At 40.6% G+C, this 26,581-nt stretch overlaps 1 protein-coding gene across 4 annotated transcripts in view; it reads right to left on the bottom strand.

Moving 5' to 3' along the window:
• The window catches only part of RALYL (RALY RNA binding protein like), a 595,378-nt gene that overhangs the window by 130,449 nt on the left and 438,348 nt on the right, over positions 1–26,581 (bottom strand). Inside the window, exon 1 of one of the 4 annotated variants that reach the window (XM_075826070.1) lies at positions 2,235–2,400. The exons of the other annotated variants lie outside the window; for them this stretch is intronic. Within the exon in view, the coding sequence (XP_075682185.1) occupies positions 2,235–2,265 (31 nt within the window). The 5' untranslated portion in view covers positions 2,266–2,400. Of the gene's footprint in view, positions 1–2,234; positions 2,401–26,581 lie in introns of those variants that run through there. 4 annotated transcript variants of the gene reach the window in all.

The following is a 26,581-nucleotide window of genomic DNA, read 5'->3' on the forward strand; positions in this document are numbered from 1 at the left end:
TATCCCCTGACGTCGCCTAGCAACGCTCACGTAATTACGGGTGCACACACGTAGCCACCCATAATTACGGGAGCCCCATAGACTTCTATGGGCCTGCCCGTGCTGTTATTACAGCCTGAAATAGGACATGTTCTATATTTTTCAACGGTACGGGCACCCATGGCCAATAGAAGTCTATGGGCCCGTAATTACGGGCCGTAATTACGGCTTGTAATTACGGGTGTTTTTTACGTTCGTGTGCATGAAGCCTTACACATATCACCATTGCTTGACAAAGGTCCTGTTGAGAGGACTGAAACGTAGCTATTTTTGTATATAGGTTAAATAAACCACTATCTATTTTTTTAATTACTCCTGGAGTGCTGCGTCTATTTCTTTGGATAGATAGATAGATAGATAGATAGATAGATAGATAGATAAATAGATAGATAGATAGATAGATAGATAGATAGATAGATAGACAAACGGAAACCATTAGCAACGGAAGGATTACCATTGAATGGTAATGAAAATGGAAAGTTATGGTTTCCATTTGGTTTCCGTTCATGGGTTCTCCTGATGGAAAGGTCTAACGGAACCCATGAATGGAACCCTGAAGCAGATGTGAAGGTGTTTATAGCTGGTAACTAAGCAAAAATATTTAGACCAATATATATAAATATATAAAATAAATATTTGCTATAATAAGCAAGTATACAATGTCAGAAACTATACATACAATTATAAACAGCTGCATCCTCCCTACTGTACTGTATATACAGGGTGAAACACAAAGGATGCATTCAAAGGAAATAAACAAGTACATGTGTGGTATTTACTGATATAGCAGAGCTGAATGTGTCATCATATGAATTGAGGATGTCATTTGTTTACCCAGCATGAGAACTCTCTGACTTATGATAATGGAGGAGTTTTACTTGTAATCCTGTCCAAAACCACAGATGACACATAGTGAAGACATACGGATGACACTCTTGGCTCTGGAGCATCCATATATTCTGAATGTCAAATACTCATAATATTGAAACAAACCAAATATTTTATTGTCATGGCAAATTTACCCTTACATCTACTGTACCACAATATATTTTTATTTTGACTGATAGCAGTGAAGAGCACAAGAGTTCCTGTATACAACCACAATATATATATATATATATATATATATATATATATATATATATATATATATATATATGTCAGTAGGTTATGCAAATACCAATTATTACAGTCATCAGTTTCAGCACCGAGTACGACAGACAGTCCACTTAGAACAAAAAGAATATTAGATAGATAAAAAGAATATTACATAGATAAAAAAAGAATATTACATAGATAAAAAAGAATATTAGATAAAAAGATAGAAAGATAGATAAAAAAAGAATATTAGATAAAAAGATAGATTTGTGTGAATTTATATTATGCAAATGTATAAATATATATATAAATGTGTGTTATTGGGAGTACATTCATACATTATGCATGATACAGATGTAGCAGACTGAATTTGTCATTTGGCTGTTTCTCTTTGTGTCCTGTAACAATTCACTGACTTATGGCAATGTATTAGGTTTACATCTAATCCTATGGTAAAATCCCAGAAAACCCATTGTGATATCACGATAAATTATACCAAATGTCCAACTCAGCTCTGCTTCATTCACACATTCAGCTTTAGGATAATGAAAATCTTAGCTCTGCTGTATTTACATTTTCGCTCTTCTACTTTGACAGACTCAGCTCTGCTACATATGTGTGTATATGAAGAACATACAGCGCTAATACATTTCAGATCCCACCACTACATCTTCACAAGGGAAACGATGGCAGCCGCATGAATATATTAGAACGCATCTCTCATTACATAACAGGACGAGACCTCACAAGTATCGAGCATTGCATTTAAATACCAGATTGCTAAAAGCAATGGCGGCCTCTCCAGGTCTATGACACCCGGATTAAATGGAGAATATTCAGCTTTACTTAAATTTGCAATTTTTTTTTGCTGCTATAAAGCCGTTCATTTGGGAGTTCCCATAGTAACAATGAAACTATTCTCCGTCCCTAATACATTGATACAAAAGCCCTTCCATTGCCGGCAGAATGTATCAAGTATTTCTCACCGATGGAAAGCCATTTATTGATTTACGTCACTCCGCCGGAAAATAAGCGACAAATCCTATTTCCCCGCTTGATGGTTTTAGTAAGAATAGAATAAATGAAATGTTACTTACATCTCTGATTCCGGCGTTTATTCTTGTACATGGTCGTTGAGGTCGGAGGCGACTTTTCACCAAGTAATTACGTTTATTTAATTCAGGCAGCAACACAAAGGGATGAGATTGCGCTCCTTCTTTTCAGAGAGACACTTGGCTCAGTGCTGATGGGAGCTAAGCAGCAATTTCACACTGTGAACATGGCAGAAACCATTCTGGTGAAATACAGGGGGAGCAAGGCAAGGAGCAAACCATTCATATGAGGGAACACACAACGTCAGATGGAATTGTTTATATTACTCAGTAAGAAATCGTCTGCGAGACCTATACAGCACGATCACGCCCGCTTTATAGGAACCAGATATCATGACTATGATGGTTTATTATAAATACTAATACGAATAATATTAATATTAACCCCTTAATGATTAAGGAATATTTTTTGTTTTTTCACCGTCGCCTTCCAAGAGTCATACATTTTTTTATTCCGTCGACATAGTCATATAAGGGTTTGTTTTTTTGCGGGAGAAGTTGTATTTTTCAATTGCCCCATTTTTGGATGCATATAATATATTGATTATCTTTTATTAACTTTATTTAAGGAGAGAATTGAACCTAAACAGCTATTCCAGTATTGTTTTTCGTGTTATTAATGTACGGCGTTCACTATGCGGCTTAAATAACATCTTACCTTTATTTTATGGGTCAGCTCGATTACGGGGATACCAAATATACAAAGGTTTTATATGTCTGCCTATGTTTGCATAATAAAAACCCTTAAAAAAATTACTTGTTTTTGCATCGCCGCATTCCAAGAGCCGTAACTTTTTATTTTTCAGTCAATGTAGCCGTATGTGGGCTTGTTTATGCGGGACAAGGTGTGGTTTTCATTGGTACTATTTTGGGATACATGGGACTTCTTGATTTTATTTAATTTGACTTTTTATGGGGGGGAATGGGGAAAAATGAATTTTGCCGTTGTTTTTTGCGGTGTTTTTAGATGCCGTTCACCCGGCGTTTTAATTAATGTGTTAACTTTATTGTTCGAGTATTTATGATCGCAACGATACCATATATTTGTATGTGTTATTTTTTTGGACACTTATTGAAAAAAAGTGGTTTTATTTTATTTTTACTGTAACTTTTTTATTCTTTACTTAAAGAGGCTCTGTCACCAGATTTTCAAACCCCTATCTCCTATTGCATGTGATCGGCGCTGCAATGTAGATTACAGTAACGTTTTGTTTTTTTCAAAAACGAGCATTTTTGGCCAAGTTATGACCATTTTTATATTTATGTAAATGAGCCTTTCTTAAGTACAACTGGGCGTGTTTAACTGGGCGTGTATTGTGTTCGTTACATCTGGGCGGTTTTACTTGTTTTACTAGCTGGGCGTTGTGACTAGAAGTGTATGATGCTGACGAATCAGCATCATCCACTTCTCTTTGTTACCACCCAGCTTCTGGCAGTGCACAGACACACAGCGTGTCCTCGCTCATCCGACGCGATGAAGTTCCTGTGGGAGGAAGTGAGTGACGTCACAGTGTGATCTCGCGAGGACACGCTGTGTGTCTGTGCACTGCCAGAAGCTGGGTGGTAACGAAGAGAAGTGGATGATGCTGATTCGTCAGCATCATACACTTCCATTCACAACGCCCAGCTAGTAAAACAAGTAAACACACCCAGATGTACACACACAATACACGCCCACTTGGGCATAACTTTAAACACGCCCAGTTGTACTTAAGAAAGGCTAATTTGCATAAATATAAAAATGCTCATAACTTGGCCAAAAATGCTCGTTTTTGAAAAAAAAACAACACTTTCCTGTTATCTACATTGCAGCGCCGATCTGCTGCAATAGGAGATAGGGATTTGAAAATCTGGTGACAGAGCCTCTTTAAGTATTATTGCCTGTCAGTGTAAAACCCCCTGGCATGACCTAATATGTAGTTCCTAAAGGCAGACCTGGGGGCCTTTTTTAGGCCCCTGGCTGCCAAGGAAACCCATGGGCGCCCCGTGATCTCGTTGCGTGTGTGCCAATAGGGTAAAAGTGTGAGCTCCATCCCTCTGTCAAACACATTAGATGCCACGGTCGCTATTGACAAAGGCATCTAAGGGGTTAAACTGCGGAATTGGAGAACTCTTAGTTTCCTGCAGTTGCGGCAGGAGCCTGGCTGTGTATAAGGCTAGATTCACACGAGCGGATCACGGACTGAACACGCTCGTGTGAATCCGGCCTAACAGCCGTGCTCCTGCCGCTGATCTCGTGGGTAAAGTAACAGTACCCATGAGATCAGGGTGACAGATATATTCATCTCTATATGGGAACTAGCACCCCCTTGTGACCGATATATCCGTCTCTATGCGGGAACTATCATATGTGAAGGACATATCCCTCAGTAGTCGGTAAGGGGTTAATAATCACTATTAAATCTTTTATGTTTTTAACTCTGAAAAGGTCTTAATGACCAGCTAAATCTTTCCGTTATTTGCCTCTCTGCCTTTTTAGCAGCCATAACTTTTTTATTTTTTCATTAGCATAGTTGTATGATGCCTTGTTTTATGCGGCAAAATTTTTTATTTTTTCCTGCGCAGTATAGGGTACAAATAAATGACTATGTATATTATGTAATTTATGTTTGCGGTGTGAATATAGAGTAAAGCGATTTTTAGCATTGTTTTTTTGTTTATTTTTTTATGCTGTTCTTGTTTCACACTAAAAAACCTGTTAAATTAATTCTTAATGTTATTACAGTCGTGTAGATACCTAATATTTTAGATTTTGGGGTTTTATGTGATGTAAAGGCAATCAAATATATTTTATGCTAAATAATCACTTTGTGGACATTTATTTACTTTACTATATTTTTTAAATTCCATGACGAGATAACCTTTTAGGGCTTATTCAGACGAACGTGATATACGTTTCACTCTCGTCGCACGGACCTATGTTAGTCAATTGGGCCGTTCAGACTGTCAGTGATTTTCACGCAGCGTGCGTCCGCTGCGTAAAACTCACGACAAGTCCTATATTTGGCCGTTTTTCATGCATCACGCACCCATTCAAGCCAATGGGTGCGTGAAAACCGCGCACGGCACAGGGATGAACTTCCGTGTGCCGCGCGTGATGCGCGATACAGTGTTTTTCTGTTTACAAACATAAAAACAAAGTGTCATAGTGATGGCAGCTGCGCGAAAATCACGCAGCCACGTATCATATGATGATGACACACGGAGCTTTTGAGGACCTTTTGCATGCGCGAAAACGCCGCATTTTTTGCGTGCGCAAGACACACACGCTCGTGTGAATCCAGCCTAAACAACCTTATTTTATACTTCTAATATATTATCATACTCCTGTATACTAATACATTACACTGTGTCGCTATGACAAGGGCTGCTGTTAGGGCAACACATAGTGTGTTTTTTTTCTAGCTGGGAGGTCACGGACCATGGCGATCAAAGGGTTAAACAACTGGAGTTGGGGGTTTTCTACAAACCCAGTTGTATTCAGTATGCTTCTCTAAGTACAGGAGCTGTTAGTAACAACTCCTGCTTAGAGGATGAGCGCTCACTACAGCGCTCATAAGCCTTTTCTACAACGATGCCAAAAGAAGTCGCTGCAGATGAAGGACCTGCACCGCCTGCCTTCATAAGACAGTGGGTGGTCCGGAACAGGTTAATAAGAATCGGTACTCTCTTCATAAAGAATATCTATAGGATGCTCATAGTATTATGATTTAGAAGGTGATACGGTACCCACTTGACGGCATCCCAAACTTCAGTTTAAAACATGTGCTACCGTGTCATTTTGGTGCCTCCTGGCATTCACGGTATGATACGGTTGCGGGCTACGGTTTCTGTGTGCGTATAGGAGTCGCGGCTGTGAACATGTGGTGCATCTTGGCCAATCAGGCTAGAAGACACTGTAATTCGCATACGGCACTTGCTTTTGAACTTTTATTTTGGATGCAATTTAATGGGTGCAATCTGTAAACTTTGCGAACACAGGTCATTTCACTAATACATTTTCGAAATGAACCCATAAGAAGGAGCAAGTGATGGTCTCCAAATCAGCTCAAAAACAGATATCTCTTGCTGGACCTTTCAGACCAAAAAATTCTGGTAAGAGGTAGGGAGATGCGTGGTGTCCCACTAGAACACTACTAATAGATAAATGATTCATGTTTTTTACTGTTTTACATGATTCTACATAACTATAGATTTACAAAAAAGTTCCTGAAGATTGCCAACCAAGGCCCTGTTGTTTCCACTGTTATACGCACTGTTTACCGTTATTTGTGAGAATAACTGTAATGTGCCTTTAAGGCTGTGTTCACATCATCATTGGTTTCCATCCATGGGTTCCGTTACAGCTTTCCATCAGAGGAACCCATGAACGGAAAGCTAAACGGAAACCAAAGCTTCCGTTTGCTTTACCATTGATTTCAATGCTAATGCTTCCATTGCAAATGGTTTCCGTTTGTCTAAGGTTTCTGTTTTTTTAGCGGGAACAATAGCGCAGTATTTATTAATACTTGACTTCTATCTTAATGAATTTGATAAATAAATAATATAATTTTTCAGTACTCTATACTTCTAGCCTGAGTGCTGGACATATATAGCCCTACAGGTGTGGTGTAGTCTTCAATGTATGTCTAGGTTGTTGGGCGTCTAGAACTATAAGGAGATTTTCTCGTATTATTTTGCTAGCGTTATTAAGTCAGTTTGTCTTCAATATATGTTAATCTGTATTCGCCCCTAGACAGCTCAGCATGTAGCGATAATAACTTTGCACTTTAAGACACAGGGTTTCTAATGGAATATGGTATAACCCCGATAAGCTGAATGTTGGTCAATAGACCTTCATGACTTACTCCCTTTGCTTTGAGTTTCGCTACTTTTATGATCCATTATAACCACTAGGGATGAATACATTTTTGGAGCTATGAACATACACTGATGTGTTCTATGGTGTTTTATTAATTTGGCATTTAATTTTTCTTGTAAATATTCTTTATTGATTTGTTATTGGTCAATTCATTTAGGTGGTTATAAATTATTTACTATTAAATAGATGCATGTGAGTTGCAGCAATGTGTATGCTGGTCTGTTTAATACGCTGATTGAATTATTTGGATTCATTTATTTATACATGTTTGCATTTTTTGTTATCATCATTGTTTTTTATTTGTTCATTAACCACTTCCTACACGCTACTGTGACCAGGGGCGGATTAAGGGTACCATGGGCCCTGGGCAGTCCACCAAGTGTGCCCCCCCCCAACGCTGAAGATGCTGTACCGTTTATTTTCAGATTTCAGTTTAGGCGGCCACATATCTGGCACGGTTTTAAATTCGCTGTAAAAGAAAAATGAGCCGTACAGAAGACAAAAAGCAGAATACTTTGAGACACTAAGGAGGTCAGGAGCTTTAACTTTTTTGTGGTTTCCAGAAAAAAAAATCTGCTGTGCCATTTTTTTTTTCATTTTCACTCGCCGCCTTCCTAGAGCCATACCTTTTTAATTTTTTACGTCAATGGAGTGGTGCGTAAAGAATTATTTTTGGTGAGAGGAGTTGTAGTTTTTATTGGCACCATTTAAAGTACCGTATAATCGGTGAATTGGAAAAAACTGATTCCTCCATGGTTTTTTGGGTTTAGTTTTTACTGTATGTATATATTTACCTTATAAACAGTAAACAGTAACATCTAAATTTACCTTAAGATAAGGTAAATCTATACAGCTCCAGAACCAAGATAAGTACATAAATATACAGCCCCAGAACCAAGCTCATTACATATATACAGTGCCAGAACAAAGCTCTATACATAAATATACAACAACAAAACCAAACTCAGTACATATATACAATGCCAGAACCAAGCTCAGTACATAAATACAGCACCAGAACAAATCTCAGTACATATATACAGCCCCAGAAGAAAGCTCAGTACATACATAAAACACCAGAACCAAGCTCAGTACATAAATATACAGCAACAGAAGCAAGTTCAATACATAAATACAGCACCAGAACAAATCTCAGTACATATATACAGCCACAGAACTAAGCTCAGTACGTATATACAGCACTAGCACAAATAGAGCTCAGTACAGAGATCATTATCAAATTCAGTTTAACCCCTGCCATATAAATTTATACGACATAAAATGACAGCTCCCAGTATAGCATGAACAATGATAAGGATACGCTGGGGGTTGTTGTTTCAAAAAATAATGCTACCATCCTTCATATTGCTGCAGATCATACAGTTACTACAGTACTGATCAGTCACAGGGAGAATAAACATTTACATTAAATGACTCACAGGTGACGCCTCAGATTCTTTTTCGTTCTTTTTCTCTTTTCTTCTCCATCTGGTCCAGATCTCTATGATGACTTCTCCCGGCCAAGACCCATTTCTGAAGTTTGCCGCTCATATATCTTCGGGTCCTCACTTTTACAACATTTCCGTACCTGTAAATGAAGATAAAATTCTCATGGTGCCACACTCCATGCCCCTTAATATAATAGTATCACACACTGCGCCCCTGAGTATAATAGTACCATACACTGTCCCAATGAAGTAAATTGTGTCAAACACTGTAAAGTAAAACACCACACACACTAACAATGTTTCCTGTAGATAGCGCCAGTCACAGTGACACCTGTAGATAGCGCCAGTCACAATAACACCTGTAGATAAAGCCAGTCATAATGCCCCCTAAAGATAAAGCCAGTCACAATGCCCCCTGTAGATAGTGCCAGTTACAATGCCCCCTGTAGATAGCGCCAGTCACAAAGCCACCTGCAGATAGCGCCAGTCACAATGCCCCCTGTAGATAGCGCCAGTCACAATGCCCCTTGTAGATAAAGCCAATCACAATGCCCCCTGTACATAAAGCCAGAGACAATGCCCCCTGTAGGTAGCACCAGTCACAGTGACCCCTGTAGATAATGCCAGTCACAATGCCCCCTGTAGATATTGCCCAGTGTAGATATCGCCCAGTGTAGATAATGCCCCCTGTAGATATTGCCCCAACGCTGCCCACAGGAAAAAGTAAAACATTTTCACCTGTCCCCATTCCAGCGACGTCCTCAAGCGACAAAGTACTGGTCAGACACCAGGCTGCGTCATCCGGCGTAATGGCGCAGTTGGTGTGATGACGTCATTGCACCGACTGCGTCATTGTTAAAGCGCTTCATGGCGAGGCAAGAACTAATAGTTCCCATCTTGCCAGCGCTATAGTGATCAATTGTATCTGCGTCCTAAGGACGCGGATACAATTGGGTGAGAGATCCCGTTTCACCCTGGTTCTCTGAACCGGCTGCAACTTTAACAACCAGTTCGGGAGAACCAGGGCGAACTGGGCCCCCTTTCAGCCTCGGGCCCTAGGCACGTGCCCAGATTGTCCTCATTATAATCCACCCCTGACTGGGACATCAGCAATGGGTTTCAGCTGATATATAGAGCTGACATCCCACTGCAATGGCCAAGATCAGAGATAACATCGATCCCAGCCGTTCAACCCCCTAGATGCTGCAGTCAATAGCGGAATTTAAATGGTTAGACAGAGGGAGGGGGGTCCCTCTGTCACCCCATCGGTTTCCCTGCAATGCGATCGGGGGTGCCAACGGTTTGCCAGATTTTAGGACTACAAGGCTGTCTATGAGTGTAACATTACAGGAGTATTGCAATTTATTATATTAGTGATCAGAAAACCCTAGAGGAAAAAAAAACTATGATAAGTAACTGCACTTTCAAAAAACATTTGATATGTAATAGAGTCATAAAAAAAATTTGATCGGTGGGTTCTGTGGCTGAGGCCCCCACTGTTGCTGAAACAAAGGGGCAGATGTACTTCCGGGTATTAAGGCCCCCACCGTCCCTGAAACGAAGTTGCAGAGGCACTTATCACCTTCCACTCTCCTTGTCAAACTGAAGACAACTCACATAGAACATCTTCAGCCTAACGAAGAGCGCCGATCACAGCTGAAGTTACAGGGTGCTCAGCTGAGTGCTTCTGCACCTTTGTTTCAGCAACAGTGGGGTATTTCAGCACCAGGACCCCACCGATCAAAACTTCTGATATGTCTCTATGAGACAGATACTCTTTAACCCCTTCCAAGGCTCAGAGGCTGAGTTTGTGCCATCATGGCTGGGTGTCAGCTGTAACATACAGCTGTAATGGCAGGGACCAAAGTTAGCTTCGATCCCCACCATTAACCCCTTAAATGCAGCGGTCAAAAGCGACCGCTGCATTTAAGGTGTTTGTAGCCAATCGGCACCCCAGCGACAAGATTGCGAGGGTGCCGATGGCTGCAATGGCAACCGGAGGCGTAACACTGGCCTCCCGCTCTGCCTAATACGGAAGCCTCCTCGGCCCTGCCTGGAGAAGGAGCCTAAATGGCTTCTGGTACCAACGGGAAGATGGCGCAGGTTTAGAAGCTCAGAAGCTGATCCCACGCCATCAGCGTGTCAGTATCTTACAGCTGACACCCTGCTGTAAAAGGCAGGGACCAGAGATAGCTCCAATTCCTGCCATTGACCTCTTAGATGCAGCGATCAAAAGCGATCGCTGCATCTTAGTGGTTTGTAGCCAAATCAGCAGCCCTGCGATACGATCGCAGGTGTGCCGGCGGCTGCTATGGCAACAGGAGGCCTAACAATGGCCTCCTGGTCTGCCAATTACGGAAGCCGATTAGGCCCGCACCCGGAGGCGGGGCCTAATTGGCTTGCTGTCAGTGAATGACTGACAGTTCTAATACATTGCACTACACAAAAAAGTGTAAAAAATTGTGTACAAATTAAAATTTCAAGTAATAAAATAAAACAATTACCCATTTCCACTTATCAAGTCCTTTAATATTGAAAAAAAAAAAAGAAACCATACATATTTGGTATCACCGCGTCTATAATGGCCTGAACTATAAAAATATTCTGCTATTTATCCTGCGACATGAACGGCGTAAAAAAACAAGAAACTAAAAAAATGACAGAATTGCTCTTTTTTGGTCAACTTGCCTTCCAAAAATTTGAATAAAAAGGTGATAAAAAAGTCGCATGTATCCAAAAATGGTACATATTGCTGTTATGTTGATATAATTATGTGCTTCAGTACATTACCGCACTGGGGCCACATGTGGGATATTTCTAAAAACGGCAGAATGTGAAAAATAAATATTGAGTTGCATTTCTTTGGTAAAATCTTCTATGTTACGAAAAAAAATGACTAAATATGAATTTCTGCAAAAAAAATGACATTTATAAATGTCACCTCTACTTTGTTATAATTCTTGTGAAACGCCTAAAGGGTTAAGAAACTTTCTAAATGCTGTTTTGAATACTTTGAGGGGTGCAGTTTTTAAAATGGGGTGATTTATGGGGGATTGTATTGTATGGGCCCCTCAATGCCGCTTCACAGCTGAACTTGTCCATGTAAATATAGCCTTTTAATTTTTTTTTGAAAATGTGAGAAATTACTGCTAAAGTTCTAAGCCTTGTAACGTCCTAGAAAAATAATCGGATGTTCAAAAAACTGTGCCAATCTAAAGTAAACATATGGGAAATGTTAATTAGCAACAATTTTGTGTGGTATAACTATCCGTCTAAGGGTATGTTCACACGATGAGAGGCATTTACATGTGAAAAGACAGACTGTTAACAGCTGCCTCGTTTCACACGTAAATGCTCCTCCTCGCATTTTGCGAGCCGTCTGAGACGCTTGTAAATCTTGAGCTGTGCTTCATTGAGTTCAATGGCAAAGAAGTGTCCTGCACTTCTTTGCTGAGGCAGTCCATTTACGCGTCGTCGTTTGACAGCTGTCACACGACGACGCGTAAATTACAGGTTGTCTGCACAGTACTTCGGCAAACCCATTCAAATGAATGGGCAGATGTTTGCCGACGTATTGTAGCCCTATTTTCAGGCGTAAAACGAGGCATAATACGCCTCGTTTACGCCTGAAAATAGGTCGTGTGAACGCAGCCTTACAAGCAAATACATTTAAATTCTAAAAATGATAATTTTTGCAATTTTTAACTAAATTTTGGTGTTTTTCACAATTAAATACTGAATGTATCGACCAAATTTTACCAGTAACATAAAGTGCAATGTGTCAGGAGAAAACAAACTGAGTCGCTTGGATCGGTAAAAGCAGTCCAAAGTTATTACCACATAAAGTGAGACATGTCACATTTGAAAAATAAGGCTCTGTCAGGAAGGTCAAAAGTGGGAAGGGGGAGGGGTTAAAGATTAGTAGAGGAAGAAAAGTGCTGTTATGAGGCACAATTACGGTATATTAAAATGTAAAACAACTGTACATATAGGGTGTAGACACAATGGTTACAACCCATATAATAAAATTAAAATTTGTTAGAAATAGCTGCAAATGTCCTAAAAGAAAAAAACAATTAGTATTCCCCTATATTTTTCCCTGGCCATCCAACACTGACACTCCGGCGGTCCTCCTGAGGGTTTGTTCACATGCGACTAGCATGTGACCTCTGCAGCCAATCAGAGGCCTCAGTGGTCATATTCCATATTCCATATTCCTGGCATCATGGCACCCATGGCTGAGCGTTCATGCCACATTATTTATACTGCCCAGTTAGCTACGTTAAAAAAATAACTAAAACACTATGGGGGAATTGTTTTACGTTCACCCCAAAAAAAAAAAAATAAGTTAATGAATATGTTGTATTTACCCCAAAATGGTGCCAATAAAAACCTCAACTCTTCCCTCAAAATACAAGCCCTTATACAACTATGTTGACAGAAAATAAATAACATATGGCTATATAACAATATAAATTTTTTATACCTTGTGTATACCTGTTTTAGTTGATGTGCGATTTATGGGTTGTCTGCCATCTTGGTTCGCTCTAATATGGTTCCCCTAATGCAGACTACGTTTCCTAAGATGCTTTTGGCTTTGCAGAGAGGGCAGAGTCTAATCACACTGCACTTGCTCTGCTCTGAGTTCTATCTAAGTCATCAAGTGATAGAGTAGTGACATAGGATGCAGTCTGCAGTGTGAGTACAGATTTCTATGTGATGCAGCTTTAGCCTGTCTCCCCTGCTTCCTGATAATGATCGATTTCTCCCTGTCAGTCCTTACATAAAACAGTCAGTAAACAGCATCTCATACAAATACACTGGACTCTCTGCACACAGCACTCACACATAGTATAGACATTCAGAGGAACAAATAGGGTGGAGCTGGGTAGAGAGGGGAGGCCTCTCAGAGCTGCCAGGAGGGATTTGATTGGTGATGATGTAATTCTGTAGATCACAGAAAGTCAGATACACAGGAGAAATTACTTCCTGTCTACACATGAGAGCATGGTCTATTCTGGTGGTCAGACTGAGATCACATGACACAGCTGCTCACAATGAAAGGGTTCAAAATGTATATGGACCCTTAAGGAAATTTCCAAATCTATGGACAGACACAGGTAAAGAATATTCTTTACCCAAGCACCTTAATATCATCTAACAATGGAGGCAACAAACCTCTCAAGGATCACATTACCGATCTAATATACAATCAATGGTAAATCCTGAATGACAAGCATAAGGCCTTTTATACAAAAAGTGTGTACTTGATAGAACTGGTCACCCAAGAAGAATGGAGGACGATGATCTTGTCACAAAATTTTTTAATGTAATGTAAGTGGCACACTTTTAAGAACAAACTGGTCTCTTCATCAGGCTTCAGACATTGTATACAGGGATTGGGTGTATGTTGTGTTGTGTACCAGCACCAGGAGGCGGCACTGTATTACTTTTAGTACATACACAACCGGATATAGCATAGCTGAAATTGTGTATAACACACTAAATTACGTGCGGTCAGTGTTGGACAGGCATGATTTGGGCCCACCAGAGGGTATTTTGAGGGTCTACCATCAATCTATACAAAACATGCTTCACTTTTTATTGCATCCTAATATATGCTGTTACTATTAAAGGGGTGTCTCATCACAGGCATGGACGTAAAACATGGACAGACCTGTTATATATGGATGCCCGAGACCTTTCAAAGTGAGAGCCACTATATTATAGTGAGGAGGGGGGCCCCTTCTATGATATCCATATGCCTGAATAGTCACACAGATTATATCAGTATTCGGACATAGTGGGTCAGTCCCTTTTAGTCCCTCAGTAGCCCAGGTTTTTAGTATAATAAATCCCATGTGAATGCTTATGATATGTTGTTTCCTTAGCTGGATTTCTGTCTAGTAGAATATAAGAAGTGCACATTTAGTAAAACTGTAAAGAAAAGCAAAACCTCAGTAGCTGACTCATTGTGATAGAAATGTATACGGTAAAATAATTTTATGTTGCTTACTTGCTTTAGGACATTGCTGCACTCCAGTGAATTTACCATTATTGACCTCCCTAATGTCATATAAATCGCTGACACCAATAATACGGCAGCTAATAGGCAGTAAAAAATACATAAAAAATAGAAATCAAATAAATGACTGTAACTTTCTGCTTCAGGTTTTTTTAGGAAATAAAAGTAAAGCGGCTACTGGAATTTGCTTTTCAGAAACACATCATCATATTTTTAACTGGCATTCCCATGATAGGCCAAGTCTTAAGTGCTCTAGCAATAAAATGTCACTGTCAGTTTAACTAGAATATAATGAGTCTACTTTACTCCGGCATAAATCATTGCTCGTTCCCCGTATGTAATCCACAAGGTAACGCTACACCCCCTCCCCCACCATGTGTCCATTCCCTTGCGTCGCTGTGCTGCTATATTACATAAATGAGGTTGGCCACATTCAGGCAATGACTAAAATTTTGGGCTCACCTGTTCTTAAGACATTATTGGGAAGCCCTTGTGAGGTCTCTTCTCGTAAAGGTCTACAGTTCTTCACTCGTCTGCTTTGTAGAGAACCATTGTTTACTGGGATGACTCTTAATGGGCACACTTTCTGCAGCCCTCTCTGCTTATTTTGTACCTGTTTTAAGAAAAACATGGCACAGAGTAGTAGGCATCCAAAAATGTATCTACCCGTCGCAGAAATTTCTGCAACAAAATCTGCTGTGTGTGATTGCACCCTAAGGCCGGGTTCCCATGTAGCGTAAATGCTGCGGGGATCCTGCAACAGAATTCTGTGCGGAAATTCCACAGCATTTACAGCAGCAGCAAAGTGAATGAGATTTTAAAATCTCATGCCCACGCTACGGAAAAAAAGAGTTGTGTGGAAAGTTTTACGCGGTCCGTTTTTCAACTCTGCAGCTTGTCAATTTTTGCTGGGTGTTCTGTGCAGAGATGCTGCGTGTTTGGCCCATAGACTTCAATGAGGAGCAAAAATTCCACAACAGATTTAGGGCTTGTCCACACGTAAGAGAATTGCTGCGTATTTTCCATCCGTAATTGCGGATGGAAATTACGCAGCGGAATAGAGTAGCAGCAGAGTGGGTGAGATTTAACAAATCTCATCCACATGCTGTGTAAAATTTCCATTGTTTTTTTTAGGGCTTTTTTTTTTACGGCGTTTACCGTGCGGTTAAAACAACATGTTAACGTTATTCTGTGAGTCAATAGGATTACGGGGGATACTAAATTCATATATCATTTTTCATAAGTTACTACTTTAACAAAAATAAAAGCAATTTGTTCTGTGACGCCATATTCTGAGACCCATAACTATTTTATTGTTCTGCTGATGGAGCACAGTTTTTATTGGTAACATTTTTTTAATCACTTTTTATTCCATTTTTTTGGGCGCCTTTTTTGGGAGTCTTTTAGCTTTTTAAATAATGTTATATTGTAATAGCTCAGACTTTTACGGACGCAGAGATAGCAATTATTTTTATTTTTGACATTACTTTAGAAGAAAATAGGGAGATTTTTTTTATTTTTTATTATTTCTTCTTTATTTGTACATAACCCAAAACTTTTTTTAACTCTTTTTTTTTTCATTCACCGGATATCAGTTACCCCCAGGTTCCCAGGATCTGTGCCCACATGTTCATTATAATGAAACATTATGTCCTTCTGCGACTAGAAGACTGGAAATATTATGTCAAAATGCGGTAAGGAGTTAAAGAAAGTGGTAAAACGTGGGATCAGTGCGGAGCCGACCGGAGACAACGTGACACAATGCTTTCCTAACGCAGCATGTCGTTCATTCTAGTGATCAGAAGAAGTCACAGTGGTGAGACTGCGGGTGATCGGACATTGATGGCACATTCTAGCGATCCTTTACAAACGCCTTTAACACATTAAGCCATGAACAATTGCTAACACATTTCTGGATTTGGATGTGCATTTTATACACGCCTCTCCAGCACCCAAGAGAGAACAAGATGACTGCCAGGAGTCTGAATTTTTCGGTATTTAATTATTTTTTCATCACTTTTCATTTGGAGAGGCAGTAGAGAGATTCGCTATGTCTCCCATCCACCACAGTGTCTCTTTAAATGAATAGGATTATTATTTTGTCGGACGAAATAAAGTCATAATTTGGAAAATATGACAATTAAATCTAATTGTGGACATGTAGGTGCAATATATCTGAAACAATATCTCATTACAGTTACACTTAAATGCCTGGAAATGATATAATTGCATCTACATGTACAATATCTGTTTCCTCATTTATTTCGAGATTGAAATCACATTTGCATATTTCCATCCACCAGTGATCTAAATATGTGAGCTTTAAAAATCACGTGAAGCACAATAGGTTTAATCATCTCCATCTCCATCTAATGTCACTGTCAAAACACTCCTGAAAGTGTCCTCTCCAGATCCATTTTTTTTTCTATGGGGTTGCTGAATCTCAGTTGCCCCAATTCTTTTATCCCTAAGTCTATTTGGAGTTAGCACCCTAATTTTCTGTTGGTTCCCTGATTGACCCCTCAATTTCATACTTGCATTCTATTCTTTCCTAAAACGTTGTCCATGTATATTAGTAATCATAGGTCCCAGTTAGTTCACTGCTGTGGCTATTATTGGCCCTGTTGACAGGAGCTCAGCCTAGTTTGGCCCATTTTCTCTGGGTGAACGTCTCTTGGAATCCTGTTCTTTACAAGCGCACCAACGTATCAAACTAGAGAGGGGGAGGCTGAGCAAAGTGTCCTTCTGCATTTCTCTCCTGAAACGGTTATGAATAAGGAGAGTGAGTTGGGGGAAGTGCTGGAATGAACCAGTGCCAGAAGGTGAGCACAATTTTGATTTGTGCTATGAAGCTCACTCACCTCTTAGTATGCCCCTGTTGCTAATGACTCACTTCTAGGAGTGGATCTAGCACTTGCGACAGTCATTGCCAAGGAACTGTGCAGACCAGAGTCCTAGTGTTAACTTTGTAAGATGACCACATCCATTACTGGCATCTTGGAAGAATGTAAAGAGCAATATGTATAAGGGTATGTTCACACAGGGCGGATACACTGCGTAAAGATACACAGCGTATCCGCCCTGTTGCCCGCACGGAATTCCGGATGAAAACCCACAACAAATTGTGGAGCAGTTTTTCACCTGGAATGCACACTGCGGAAATCCTGCAATAAAAAATAAATAAAGGCTATACTTACCATGGTGATGCGTCCCCCTGACGTTCTGCAGCCCTGGGATGATGGTTTATCCCACGTGACTGCTGTAGCCTGTAAATGGCTACCCATTAGAAATGTCATCCCAGGAGGCCGGTCTGGATGAAGAATCTTAGTATCATATTTTTCTCCCCTGAGTTGGGATTTTTTTGCGGTGGAATCACAGCTTTTCCATCGCAAAAATCCCAACATCTCCTATTTGTTGTGAGTTTTACCTCCCCATTGAATTCACTGGGGAAAACCCGAAACAAATAAGCAGCGATTACGTAAATACAATTGACATGCTGCGGATTAAAAAAACGTCACCGCAGGTCAATTTCTGAGCGTTTTTTCTGCGTATCATTTGCGCAGCATGTGGATGAGATTTGTTTAAATCTCATCCACTCTGCTGCTACTGTATTATGCAGCGGATTTTCCACAACTAAATACACTACCGTTCAAAAGTTTGTGGTCACCCAGACAATTTTGTGTTTCCATGAAAACTCACACTTATATTTATCAAATGAGTTGCAAAATGACTAGAAAATATAGTCAAGACATTGACATGGTTAGAAATAATGATTTTTATTTGAAATAATAATTTTCTCCTTCAAACTTTGGTTTCGTCAAAGAATGCTCCATTTGCAGCAATTCCAGCATTGCAGACCTTTGGCATTCTAGCTGTTAATTTGCTGAGGTAATCGGGAGAAATTTCACCCCATGCTTCCAGATGCCCCTCCCACAAGTTGGATTGGCTTGATGGGCACTTGTTCCGTACCATACGGTCAAGCTGCTCCCACAACAGCTCTATGGGGTTGAGATCTGGTGACTGCGCTGGCCACTCCATTACAGATAGAATACCAGCTGCCTGCTTCTTCCCTAAATAGTTCTTGCATAATTTGGAAGTGTGCTTTGGGTCATTGTCCTGTTGTAGGATGAAATTGGCTCCAATCAAGCGCTGTCCACAGGGTATGGCATGGCGTTGCAAAATGGAGTGATAGCCTTCCTTATTCAAAATCCCTTTTACCTTGTACAAATCTCCCACTTTACCAGCACCAAAGCAACCCCAGACCATCACATTACCTCCACCATGCTTGACAGATGGCGTCAGGCACTCTTCCAGCATCTTTTCAGTTGTTCTGCATCTCACAAATGTTCTTCTGTGTGATCCAAGCACCTCAAACTTCGATTCGTCTGTCCATAACACTTTTTTCCAATCTTCCTCTGTCCAATGTCTGTGTCCTTTTGCCCATATTAATCTTTTCCTTTTATTAGCCAGTCTCAGATTTGGCTTTTTCTTTGCCACTCTGCCCTGAAGGCCAGCAACCCGGAGTCGCCTCTTCACTGTAGACGTTGACACTGGCGTTTTGCGGGTACTATTTAATGAAGCTGCCAGTTGAGGACCTGTGAGGCGTCTATTTCTCAAACTAGAGACTCTAATGTACTTGTCTTGTTGCTCAGTTGTGCAGCGGGGCCTCCCACTTCTCTTTCTACTCTGGTTAGAGCCTGTTTGTGCTGTCCTCTGAAGGGAGTAGTACACACCATTGTAGGAAATCTTCAGTTTCTTGGCAATTTCTCGCATGGAATAGTCTTCATTTCTAAGAACAAGAATAGACTGTCGAGTTTCACAAGAAAGCTCTCTTTTTCTAGCCATTTGGAGAGTTTAATCGAACCCACAAATGTAATGCTCCAGATTCTCAACTAGCTCAAAGGAAGGTCAGTTTTATAGCTCCTATAAACAGCAAAACAGTTTACAGCGGTGCTAACATAATTGCACAAGGGTTTTCAAGTGTTTTCTAATCATCCATTAGCCTTCTAACACAGTTAGCAAACACAATGTACTATTAGAACACTGGAGTGATGGTTGCTGGAAATGGGCCTCTATAAACCTATATAGATATTGCATTAAAAACCAGACGTTTGCAGCTAGAATAGTCATTTAACACATTAACAATGTATAGAGTGTATTTCTGATTAATTTAATGTTATCTTCATTGAAAAAAACTGTGCTTTTCTTTCAAAAATAAGGAAATTTCTAAGTGACCCTAAACTTTTGAACGGTAGTGTACATTGCGGGAAAACCGCAGTATTTACGCAACGGGTGAACTCGGCATAATGGTAATGCCTGTAATGCCACTGGTGGTACGGATGTAGCCATCGTTATCTTGATTCTGATTACTTGCTGCAGCGCGATATCACGCAACAAAAGCCATTGAAAAGTCATTGAAAAAGTCAAGATAAGGGATCTAGCCACTGTTTATTTAATGCGTTAATAGTCAAGGTAAAGACGGCTACCTCTGTAGTCTGGGTAGGGAGCCTTCAAATCATTGCCCTGCTTGAGGCCCTATTTAGTTACTTCTAGTATAGTAAAACTAAAGATCCAAAGATCAGACCCAGATTTATTAACCCTTACCCTACAGGGGTTGTCTCCTGAATCCAACCCCTTTTTAAAAATAGTGGCCGGCTGGGCAATCTACTGATATTATCGCTAGAGAAGCCACATCTGGCTTTACAATGTAGTATTACATGCTAGACATTCACATGAATGGCTGAACATGTAATGCAAGGAAGGGTTGTGTCCACCAGAGTGTTCTGGCTCATAAAGGTAATTCCAAGTGGAAGACCCCCCTCTCTTCGACATATATATGTATATATATATATATATATATATATATATATACATATATATATATATATACATATATATATATATGCACAACCTAATTGGGCATATGGACACGGCTTGTCCCTTCTAGGACAGTATATATTGCTAATCACATTTCCTATTCACTCTCAATATGCTTCACATGGTTCCATTCTTGTTGCTGAAAAATATCATTTAAAGTAATCCGACTTTGGGAATTTGCTATCAAATAACCACATCAATAATAAATAACCTTTGCTGCGCAATAAGCAATTTACCTGCATCAGAAATTGATAGAAATGTCACTCTGTCAAAAAACCTATTTCTTTTGAGCACAGTGTGAAAAACTTCTACACAAAGTAGTTTTTGGTGTTTATCACAATGGGTGAAAGGGTTTGGTTCTATAAATAGTCTGAGAATGCAATCTAGTACACCCAGGGGTATCATTAAGTCGCTTCTCCATTCATCCTTAAAAATAACATGAAATGTAATTCTATTAGAGAGTAATAACACTTTGTTATTGCAATCTAGGCTGAAACTGCTTCAACGAGCCGAAACAAATGAGGAAAATAGCTTATTGTAAAATAATGTATACATTCTTGACTCTTTAAAATGGTAATTATTGGTCACGTCAACTACAGAGTTACAGTAGTTAAGGGGGTTCTCTCGCTAAACACATTGAAAACTAGGATATGCCAACAATGTTCAACCAATGTGATCCGCGCTGATTTCTAGAACCAAAAGAGGTGCTACGAAAGCTTCTGTTGATTCCAATCTCCTTTTTTTAGAGGCCACCAGGTCGGCCATTGGTCATGTGGCCTCCAAAAACAACTCAGTGGAGTCGAGAGAAGCTGACGGGCTATGGTGCTGCCACTTTCTTCTATTGATGGCGAGGATCTCAGTGATCAGACCCCCAATTGGCCACTGATGGCATATTCTAGTATGTTTTTAGCAAGACGGTCCCTTAAATTTAGAAGTAACAACCACAAAGTTACACATTGGAGCAAATCTATGAAATTCACAGAAATGATGCATAGAATAGATGTATTTTACTATACTATATATTGCCACAGTGGGGTATAGGACATAGAACATTGCAATAAAGGGAAGCAGTAATATGCAAATCTATGAACTACATTTTCTGCCATGTATGAGAGGTACACTATATGGACAAAAGTATTGGGACAAATACACATTACAGCATACAATTGTTCAAAATGTCTTGGTATGCTGAAGCATTAAGATTTCCCTTCACTGGAACTAAGGGGCCTAGGCCAACCCCTGAAAACCCACCCCATAGCATTATCCCTCCACCAAACGTTACAGGTGGCACAATGAAGTCAGGCAGGTAACGTTCTCCTGGCATTCGCCAAACCCAGACTCATCCATCAAAATGCCAGAGAAGCATAATTCATCACGCCACAGAACACGTTTCCACTGCCCCAGAGTCCAGTCACGACGTGCTTTACACCACTCCATCCGACGTTTGGCATTGTTCTTGGTGATGTTAGGCTTGCATGCAGCTGCTCTGCCATGGAAACTCATGCCATGATGCTCACGGGGCACAGTTTTTGTGTTGATGGCAATGCCAGGGGAGGTGTGAAAACTGCAGTCATTGAGTCAGAAGAGCGTTGGCGAATTTTATGCACTATGCGCCTTTCATGCAAGTTGCTCTGTAACTTTATGTGGTCTGACATTTTGTGGCTGAGTTGCTGTGGTTCATAAACGCTTCCAGTTTGCAATAATACCATTTACAGTTGATAGAGAAATATCTAGAAGGGAAGGAAATTTCACAAACTGAAACAGTGGCATCCTATTACAGGACCACGCTGGAATTCAGTGAGCTCTTTATATTGACCCATTCTTTCACAAATGTTTGTAAAGGTGACTGCATGGCGAGGTGCTGGATTTTATACACCTGTGACAATGGGACTGAATGAAACACCTGAATTCAATGATGAAGAGCTGTGTCCTAATACTTTTGTCCATATAGCGTATGTGTAAATACTTCCTTCAAATGTACTTCACCTGTAGAGTAAAATACGCTAGATTATAGTTATGTGGTGCAGAATAATAGAAATGTCACATCTTACAATGCCAGCATGAACCATGCCATCTCAAGGAAAAACCTTTCTTCAGTGTACGCCAATTCTAACCTGTCGATATCTTGATGACATTATTTTTAATATTTCTTAATGGATGTTTCCCATCAGAGACATTTATGACATACCCACGGGATATGTCATAAATGTCAGATATATGCGGGTTCCACCTCTAGGATCCGTATCTATCTCCAGAACGAGGCCCCTAAACGCCGTTCTACATTTGTCTGTTCTCGCTGCCTCCCAGCAACTTCCTGGTTATATGGCCGGGAGTTCCAAAAACAGCATAGCTCACTGAGCTACGCTGTTTCCGTAACTCCCATAGTAGCGAATGGAAGTTATGGAAGCAACGTGTAATGTCAGGATAGGGAGACAGACAGGTGAGCCCTAATCTACCCGCCACTCAGTCCCTACCTACTTGCACAGCCCGTCCTAGGCAACGGCATACAACTGGGCGACGGTCCCTACACTCAATATGTGCACGACAGACAAAACAAGGCAAGGGTACACAGAAGCAAGGGAAGAAGGACAGTTGCCCACGGCAACACTGTGAGCAACAGAGTAGTGGACGAGCCCAGTCAAACCAGGAGTGTACGAGGTAACAAATGCAGAGCAGGAGAATAGTCAGTCAAGCCAGGGTCAATATGAAGCAGAGGTCAATGGTAACAGCAGAAACAGCAGAACCAGGAAGCAAGAGAATCACAGGCAAAGGACAAGCAGCAAATGAAGGTATAAGTAGACCAAGGGCGGTAGCTAGAACCATCTGGCCAGGCTGCGATGGGCTCTCCCACTCCTCAGCCTACCAGCCTGAGTGGAAGCAGATCGAGTCACTCTAGCAGACCTAGGAACAGATGCAGGCTGATTAACCACGGTCGTCGACACAGAAGCTGTGTCAGGCAAATCCTTTACACAACGTAGCATGCGAGCTATGCTATTTTCGTAACGACCATTCAGTTCTATAGGACGTATGAAAACAGCGTAGCTCAGTGAGATACGCTGTTTTCGTAACTCCCGACTGTGTGATGATTTTCATTGTCGGAATTCAGCCGCAACACAACGGCAGAACGGGGTTTAGGGGGCCCCGTTCTAGGGATAGGTGCAGGTCCCAGAGGTGGGACCCGCATCTATCTGACATTTATGACATATCATGTCTCTCATGGGAAAACCCCTTTAAAATGGAGTGCACATATGCATTATTTTCAACCATGCCAAATGAGAAGGAGGGGAAACAAACATAAATATGGTGGACAAGAAATGTTTCCTTCTTTTGGTAGACTGTTACATTGTTGGTAGGAGAGAAGGAGGAGAAGGAGAGGAAGAAATGAACAGAAATGTACAGTAAGTAGATAAGCAAACATTAATCCTGAGAACTTTAATATCCTGTGCAAACATTGAGCGTTCTTCTAACTTTACAAGACTTGGTCCCTGTAGTATCTTGTCTAAATGAAAAGAAAGCTTAAAATTCAAGCTCAAAGTAAAAATCAAAGTACTGGCTGAGTTTAAAGGGGAAATCCATTCAAAATAATCTCAAAGATACTTCAGAGAAAATCATATATTGACTTTTGATGTTGACACAATATTGTAAGTAAAGAGCCATATCGGTAGGCGCTATTTTAATCAATGTGGCACAATTTGTCGTATAAAACTATGTATAATACAGCAATGCTGAAAAGTCTCCCCCATTGTGACATCACATTTATTAAAATTGAGTGTGCCCCAACGTGATCATGCAGCAACCCACACGGAGTACAGCGCTTGACCTAGTGGGACCGGCAGGACGTTGGGAGTAGTAATCCTCTATCATGATCTGGTCACGGTGTTCAAAGTGACAGGGCACGTCTACATTAGACCTACCACACTCCTAGGGCTGGAACAGTGATGAGGGGTTTGTACTTAGATGATGGTGGTAGTTGTTCCCCCAGGGCACACCCTGTGTAAATGCCTTTAGAAGGTGGGGTGCTGTTGATAGTGTAGTACACATGATAAGCAGAAGACTCACGATTTCTTTACTTGTCAGGAGAATGCGGAATACTTCCAAGATGGAGGTGCGCAATCTTATAAGGCCGTCTTACAACAATAGTCTGACTGAGCTGGAGCAAGTTTCCCAAATCTCTTGAATGTAGCAACACGTTTCTCTGATGCAATTTCTCAAATAGCGATTCCTCTAAGGCCCAGATTTTGACCTGCCTGCACTGTCTTTGCCACGTTTTTTGCGAAGTAATTCGGCTGCGGCCATTGAGCGCTGTGGACAAAAAAACGCTGCGAAAACTGCTTTCTTTGCCTCCCATTGATGTCAATGGGAGGTCAGAGATGGAAACGTCTGAGGAAAGAGCATGTCTCTTTTTTTCCTGCAAGCGTTTTTTTCCGCACGCGGGGAAAAAAATGCCTCTGCCTCCCAGAGGCAATTTCGGAAGTTTATTGGTGCGGTTTCTGACGTGTTTCGCAAATGCGGTGTGCACAAATATCTTGTATTTTCTGCAGTTCTATGCAGTGAGGTGCAGATATTCAAAGATACATATGCAGCAATGTCAGCTGCCAATGTTGCTAAGCCAGGCCGGAAGCCTAAGGCCTAGTCCTGAGCTGTGAGGCCCTGACCCTGTAATAATCTCCCCACAGGATTGTTTCCACAGAACTCAACTGAACATCCGGAGATGCTCAATAAAAAAGATAGGGACCTGCTCCAGCCATGGCAATTCATGGCCAACACATCTTAACCCCTCTTCTTCCAAAGCCATTTTTCGGATTTTCATTTTCGCTTGTACCTCCCCACATTCCAAATGCCATAACTTTTTTTTATCTTTCAGCCAATCAAGCTGTATGAGGGCTTGTTTTTTTGCAGGACAAATTGTAGTTTTTCACGGTAACATTTATTCTACCATATAATGTACTGGGAAACTGAAGAAAAAAAATCTCCTTGTGGGGTGAAATAATAAAAAAAAAACCAGTGGTTCCTCCATAGTTTTTTGGGTTTCGTTCACTGCACGGTAAAAGTTACATGTTAACTTATTCTACAGGTTAATACGATTACGACAATACCAATTATTTTATAGTTTTTTTTATGTTTTAATACTTTTACAAGGAAAAAACTAATTGTTAAAAATAAAATGTATTTTGTGTCATCATATTCTGAACCATAACTTTTTACATTTTTCTGTCGATTGAGGGGTTGGAGGGCATATATTTGTGCGAGCCGAGCTGTAGTTTCTATTGGTACAACTTTGGGGTACATGAGACTTTTTGATCACTTTTTATTCCATTGTTATTTGGGAGATGAGGTGACCAAAAAACAGTGATTCTGGCACATGGATTCCCTGCAGGATAAACTGCAATACTAATGTGTTGCATATTTCGTGATTCTGGCATACTCCTATTATGCCCTGCTTAATAGGAGTGCAAGGATGGAAGACCTGGGGACCTTTATTAGGCCCCGGGCTGCCATGACGACCATAGGCACCCCGCAATTGCAATATCGCAGGGGGCCGCCCCCTGTTTTTAACAGCTTAGATTCCATGGTCGCTTTTGACTGCGGCACTTAATCGGGGAATGATGTATGGAGCGGGCTCACTCTCTGAGCGCGCTCCATATGCTGTGGATGTCAGCTGTGTTTTACAGATAACACCCGGGACTAATGGCCAAGAACAGCGCTCGCGACCGCAGCATCTGAAGCATTAAAAAGAGGGGGCAGCTCATTGGCGCCCCCACAACACGATTGTGGGGTGCAATGGTTGTCATGGCAGCCCAGGGGCCTATTGAAGGCCCCTGTTGCAGGGCTTAAAAGAAGCCTGTAAAAATGACTATACACTGTAATACATTAGTATTGCAGTGTATTGTACCAGTGATCTAACGATCGCTGTTACAAGTCCCCTTGGGGGACTAATAGAATGTGTTAAATAAAGTTATTAGTAGTGAGAAAAAATATGAATAAAAAGTTAATATTTTGTCTCTAAAGTAATGTAAAAAATAAAAAAATAATCAAAATTGGTATTGCTGCGTCCATAAAAGTCTGAACTATTACAATATACCATTATTCAACTGACACAGTGAATGCCGTAAAAAATCTA

This window comes from Rhinoderma darwinii, chromosome 5 (assembly GCF_050947455.1).
Source record: "Rhinoderma darwinii isolate aRhiDar2 chromosome 5, aRhiDar2.hap1, whole genome shotgun sequence".
Classification (NCBI taxonomy): domain Eukaryota; kingdom Metazoa; phylum Chordata; class Amphibia; order Anura; family Rhinodermatidae; genus Rhinoderma; species Rhinoderma darwinii.